Below are 6,289 nucleotides of genomic sequence, written 5' to 3'. Positions count from 1 at the left end.
ATATATAAATTAGGAGATGAACACAGTTACAAAATACTTTATAGTATAACATATAAATTATATGTTATAGTATAACATATAAATTCTTGTATAACATAAGTTAATAGTATGACATTTTAATAACCCTAAATTTTTCAGCGAACCAGTTATCGCGATAGCATTTCAGGTCTATGTGAGACCACGAGGCGGATATCCGGTCTCTTTTTCGTGGCGGACCGTCGGAGGGTCGGTTTGGCAAAATGAAGGTAACGTAATCCTTTAACTGTGTTTCTCGTCGTGTTGTTGCTTTCTGTTAAATATTACGATATGGTGAAAGCTGACCATGTAAACTTTAATGCGAGCTGATTTAAAGCAGGAATGGTGGCTCGGCCGCTCAGGATGAGCTTTGATTATGAAAATGAGAGCTAGCTGACGAGTCTGTCGGAGAACGCTGTGGAAACATGGCCGCACTCTGAGCGAAATGTGGGTGCAGTTTAAGTCTCGTTTTACTCAAATGAAACGTAGTTATACCTTTGCGTCCTCTCCCCTGCGCTGTGATAATGTTACCAACTGAGCCGGCTGTGTCAAATAGTTAAAGCCGGAGTTTTCTGAGCTTTGAGCCGGCAGAGAAGCTAACAGGCCCCCGAGCCACCTTCTCGCTACCCCTTGATTCAAACATTAGCTCACGTCAGACAGGCTCACGATGTCGGTAACCGCTGCTTCTCGTCAGCAATGTTTTTGTTTGTTTTTAGCGACATTAAAATAATTAAAAGCTTTAGCAGCTCAGTTCGCAACATTCAGATGCACCTTGACTCGCTGTTACCTGTGTGCACATCCAGTAACGTGGTAACTGCTCCTCTTTTTTTAGCTGAACATCTCATTTCCCGCTACTGGCTGCCAGAAGCTGCTTGAAGTTGATGATGAGCGAAAGCTGCGTACCTTCTATGAGAAGCGAATGGCCACTGAGGTGTCTGCTGACCCTCTGGGAGATGAGTGGAAGGTGAGTTTTTGTGTGACGTTTGGTAAATACGTGGCGTGGCACACCAGCAGACCCTTTCTGACTGACCCGTAGTCGTTAAGGGGGGACGGCGTGTTGCCAGAGGAACAGTGGAGCTGCTTTCAGATGCAACCAGCCCATATAACCATGGCTGATTGAAACAGCTGTGCTCCCTCAATTTTTAATGAAGATAACTTGGATTATATGTGAGTGATTATGTGGAAAGAAAAGCAAGATATGACCCTGCCAAAAGTGTAGTTTGCTTGTGTAGTCAATGAGAATTTGACCTTAATCATCCTGGCAGATTTGCAATGAAATGAAATTCCTAGAAAGGATGTGAAGCAACATATCTATGCTTTTGCAGGGCTATGTAGTGCGCATCAGCGGAGGAAACGACAAGCAGGGTTTCCCCATGAAGCAAGGTGTGCTGACCACCGGCCGTGTGCGCCTGCTCCTCAGCAAGGGCCACTCCTGCTACCGTCCCCGCAGGACTGGTGAACGCAAGCGCAAGTCTGTGCGTGGCTGCATTGTTGATGCCAACCTCAGCGTTCTCAACTTGGTCATCGTCAAGAAAGGTAACATGCTTAGTGTGCGCGCATTATATGTCACATAATTTTGATTATCTCTTTGGAGTCACGTGTAAATGATGCATGATGGCACGCCAGCAGACCCTTTTGGATTTTCCTGTATTCATTAAGGGGGGACAGTGTGTGTTGCCAGAGTAACTGTGAAGCTGCTCACCAGATGCGACCAGTCCTAGTAACAGTGGATGGTTGAACTGCAATGCTCTCCCATTGTTTTAACTGCTGCCATAATAATATGGTAAAAATGAAACTTGTATTTTTAAAGCTTGGAAAGAAAGCGACTTGACTTAAAGAGGTTTCTTAAAATGCAGAATTACAAGTGTCTTGGATGAGGTGAAGCATAAAGAACTCCTGTCACTTCCTTTCCAAGCTTCTTAGACTACCATGACCTTGATGGCTGAGAACATATACAGATATAGTATTTTAAGCTTTATCTATTTGAGTCTCTTTAACTGTCATAAGTTAACTTTTGGTTTGGTGTGATGCTCAGAAGACAAGACAAAACTAAACAAATGCATAAACTTCAAGCGATCATTTTAAAGTAATTCAATTTAAGTGGGTTGTTTTTTTTCACCAATGCTACATTAAGCTTCATTAAATTTGGCCAGGAGGGTTTTCCATAATCTGACTGACAAGGTTTGCTGTCTCTGTTGTTCTGTATTGGTGGACAAATCATTTGTCATTTATTTCGATAAAACCTCATATCTTCCTGTAACTGCTAAGACACCCAAATTCTGGTACATGGTAGGAAAATCTGACGTGTTTACTTTGAGCATTTAATGCCTCAACACTGCCCAAATTGTTGTGGCTTTTCTCTCGTTCTGTTAAAACTAAGCTTCACTGCTTTTCAAGTATTAGTTTGTTAAACGGTGAACTGGATAGTAAGTTCAGCCATTTGACACTCGTAGTATTTAGGACTGTTACAATCCTGTTCTGTTGGTGCTAGAAATACTTTTAAGAATTCTTCAGACTTGATTGACCATCCTCGTCTTTGTTACTCACAGGTGAGAAGGACATTCCCGGGCTGACCGACAGCACTGTCCCTCGCCGCCTTGGTCCCAAGAGGGCCAGCAAGATCCGCAAGCTCTTCAACTTGTCCAAGGAGGATGATGTTAGGCAGTATGTTGTGAGGAGACCCCTGACTAAAGAAGGTAAGACACTTTTTTCATTTTGAGAAATGTCTCCCTCCATGTGGAAAGAAAATTATGATGTAAAGCGCTGTGAGAAGCATGCCAGAGCAGCAGGTGGCACTATAATGCTGACTGTGTATGTAAATATTGACCAGTATAATGATAGTATGGAGCACATCTTGAATGTTAAAGGTTTTCCAGAAAATTGCAACGGCACGTCTATATTGGCGATTACTGTAGCATTCAGAATAAACTAAAAGTGGGCTTAAGGTCCCACATAAATGTCTTTTGACTAAAATTTATGGAGGTGGGGTTTAACTAGGGTGGTCAGTACAATGTCTTGTTTTCTTGTAGAGTTGGTTTAACTCTGGACAAACTCGACAGTTGTGCAGTAGGAGGTCCTTTTTAATTCCTTCCTTTTTTTGAAGTTTAAGAGCGGGAATAGTTATAAAAACAGATCTTTGATGCTCATCTGCCAGTGAGGGCATCTGTAGACTTTTTTAGGACTCCATTATGTAAACACAACCTTGGTGAGATGAAGAAGATAGACATGTTGTATGTAATAAGCGTGAGGCAGATTAAAACTGAGTTGTGGAAGTTTCTGTATGGATTCTGACCGGTGTATGTAAAGAAGTAATAAACATTAATTTCCTTGTGTAAGCATTTGTTTGTTCTGGAGTTTGTGTGATGTCTGTGCTTGTAAGATTGTGTTTGTGGTAAAGCCATTTCAACTCATCACTAAAAAGAGAGTGCCGTTAAATATAGTCTTCTTGATGAGCACATGGTTATTCAAATTTAGGGTGAAAGAGCTGAGATCAGGAACAAGATGAAAAATGAACTTTATCATAATAAACTTGATTCAGCAGAAGTGGAGACTGCAGGTAAGTCCCAGGTGTGCTGTTTGTGTGAATTGTGTTCTGCCTAGTAATGAATCATCAGCAAGACTTTGATTAATGCAGGGTGCCAGCATGCAGACAGATCAAAGTTAGTGTTTTTTGTACAGTTGGACAGTAAGGAATGTGCTTCCTTTGAGGTAGTACAGTACGAGTTACAGACATAGAAATTAGGTACATTAAGCTTCTTTCTCATTACCACACTTGACCTTGAACTGTGTCAGCACTGACTCTTTCAATCCTCTCGCTTTGGTAGGTAAGAAGCCCAGAACTAAGGCTCCCAAGATCCAGAGACTGGTGACTCCTCGTGTGCTGCAGCACAAGCGCCGCCGCATTGCACTGAAGAGACAGCGCACCCAGAAGAACAAGGAGGAGGCCTCAGAGTATGCAAAGCTGCTGGCCAAGAGGATGAAGGTATGCGTTAATCTAGGCCTTTATTATCCTTAACCAGCATCAAAGATCACACTACTCTGCTTTTGTCGTGTAGCTGAACACAAAATAATGTTCTAGTGGTTTAGATCAATGAATATAATGTGACAAATAATTTCTGGCAGGTGTGATATTTCCACTAGTGTTGGAGTGGCTGTATTACATCAGCTACATTGTGCCTTAACAACATATTGTAATAAATTTCCTTAAATACACTTTAAGTTATGATTGAATCTTTATTCACTTGAAATTTAAAGTATAGGATTGTGTTTCTTATCGTTATCATTTTGAGTTGCCTTACATGATATAGCTGTAATGGCATTCAGCAGATTACAGTTTGCCTCTGAAAAACATTCGAGCATGTGATGGTGAAATGTTAAAAAGACATAAAGTAGGACATGTGGAAATTGACACACATTTGTTCTTGTAAACAGGAGGCCAAGGAGAAGCGCCAGGAACAGATTGCCAAGAGGCGCCGTCTTTCCTCTCTGAGGGCATCCACATCCAAGTCAGAGTCCAGCCAGAAGTAAAATGGAATCAAATAAAGTCATGTTTTGCTGAAACGGTGTTGTGCAGTTGTCACTTATTTTCTCTTCCAGATATCTGCCTATGAAGTGACGCATTAGACTATTTTTGTCAGTCCCTTGCGTACCTACATGCATTCGGATGCAACAAGAAATTTAAGTTAGTGGTGGATAATCTGGCCTGAAGAGTTTTAACTCTTTAGTTAGACTATATGGAAGTCAAATATATAAATACCTGTTTTGTTTTTTAGTCAAGGAGACTACACAGAAGTATTAACAAAAGTATATGAAAGTACGAAACAATTTAAATGGAACAATTTAGAAAAGTAGACGCTGGAGATCAAACACTGTGGTTATTTGTGTTGCTGTCCTCACTGGAGATCAAACAACTATCAAGGCCTTGATTTAGCAGGGTGACAACTATGGGGAGAAGAGTTTACCATGCTAAAAGTTTGATGAATGAACTGTGTGGAAATTAGAAATTGGTCAACACTGAGTCTACAGTCGTGCATGATACAGCCTCAGTTTAGTGGTTGCTATTATACTGTACTGCAATAGTATTATTTGGTGTGAGTGAGTTGTCCACACCCCAAGCCAGTTGGTAGTAATGCACCATCATTGCTTGACAATTCCCAAAACAAAAAAGGAGGTAATCAATAAGAGGAAATTGCTCAAAACTTCAAGAGGAAGAGCTTGAGAAATTTAAGTCCTAGGATCTGGTGTGGAAACCCACTCCCTAACAACACGAGGCCTGACGAGACTAACTGTTCTGAATGTGGTGGCTTTGGGCCTTGGATTGCAGGAAAGAAATGTCTTCTGCCTCTAGTCTGCTTTGGAGGTAAACCAAATCTTGTGTACCCTATTTTCAGTGTGAGTGTGGTGGTTTTCTGCTAGTCACTATTAGAACTTAATACTTCATCGCACAGAGGCCATTTCGTGACCCACTTTAAGTTGAAGTTAAGCAGGTACCCAAGTGACCTGATTTGGGTCATTAGGTGTTTTAAAAAGTATTACTACCATTTGTCTTTTTCTGGTAGTAAATTTACTCCTGACCCCACTGGTCTTGAACATGCCCTCCCAGAGTTTGAGCATACTCTCCAGAAAGTGTTACCAAGGCCACTTTTGCGTCTCCAAAACTCACAGTGATGGAAATTTCAGGCTGTCTTCTTCTGCTCCATCAGAGATGACAAAGTCCAGAGCATCCTGACAGAAATCAGAGGGAAATATCCTCAAGAAATTCTACTTAACAACATTGCAAACTTTGCACCAGTGCTGCTCAAGACAGTTTCCGATGTAGCAAAGAACCACATATATAAGACCTTCAAGTCTGCCAATGTCAGATGTTCTTCCAAATGAAGAGCCTTCATCATTGTTTGATCCTCGCAATGAAGAACCTACTTCTGAATGTCTGCAAATCTCTAATATTTTTCTCAGATATTCAAGATACTGAACATCTTGAAAAGTTACATAAGAAAAACTGTCTAATAATAAAAGAACAATTAGAACTAGAACACATCTGAATGAATATTGAAAGCTCATTCTGTAAATCAGGGGAAGAATTATGTATCTTAAATATCTAAACTTAAGAATCTCAAATGAATAAACAATATTTTCAGAATATCTGCAGTGTGTGTGTCAGTGCTGAACCCTCATTGACTGTGGGTAAAGTTTACACTGATGCAGGCTCACTGTGGTGGAGGGCTTCATACCCTACCCCCACTAGAGACTGCCTGCAAACAGGGTAAAGGTGTGT

General features: G+C 40.9%; 1 protein-coding gene across 1 annotated transcript; it reads left to right on the top strand.

Annotated features, from left to right (window-relative positions):
- The first annotated feature begins 167 nt into the window (after window positions 1–167).
- On the top strand, window positions 168–4,575 carry rps6 (ribosomal protein S6). Its single transcript, XM_005726771.1, has 6 exons — window positions 168–245; window positions 848–979; window positions 1,341–1,551; window positions 2,565–2,711; window positions 3,840–3,997; window positions 4,447–4,575. Exons 1-6 carry the CDS (start codon window positions 240–242, stop codon window positions 4,540–4,542), a joined length of 750 nt encoding a protein of 249 aa, XP_005726828.1. The 5' UTR covers window positions 168–239; the 3' UTR covers window positions 4,543–4,575.
- The last annotated feature ends 1,714 nt before the right edge of the window (window positions 4,576–6,289 follow it).

The sequence above is a fragment of the Pundamilia nyererei genome, unplaced genomic scaffold (genome assembly GCF_000239375.1).
Source record: "Pundamilia nyererei isolate P.nyererei 1_Seehausen unplaced genomic scaffold, PunNye1.0 scaffold00022, whole genome shotgun sequence".
In the NCBI taxonomy this organism is placed as follows: Eukaryota; Metazoa; Chordata; class Actinopteri; order Cichliformes; family Cichlidae; genus Pundamilia; species Pundamilia nyererei.
This window is presented reverse-complemented; position numbering and strand designations above follow the sequence as displayed.

Excerpts from the sequence above, each read along its gene's own strand:
- rps6 (XM_005726771.1), top strand. Across the intron at positions 2,712-3,839 it reads GAGACCCCTGACTAAAGAAG|GTAAGAAGCCCAGAACTAAG; the intron begins GTAAGACACTTT and ends TCGCTTTGGTAG. Across the intron at positions 3,998-4,446 it reads TGCTGGCCAAGAGGATGAAG|GAGGCCAAGGAGAAGCGCCA; the intron begins GTATGCGTTAAT and ends TCTTGTAAACAG.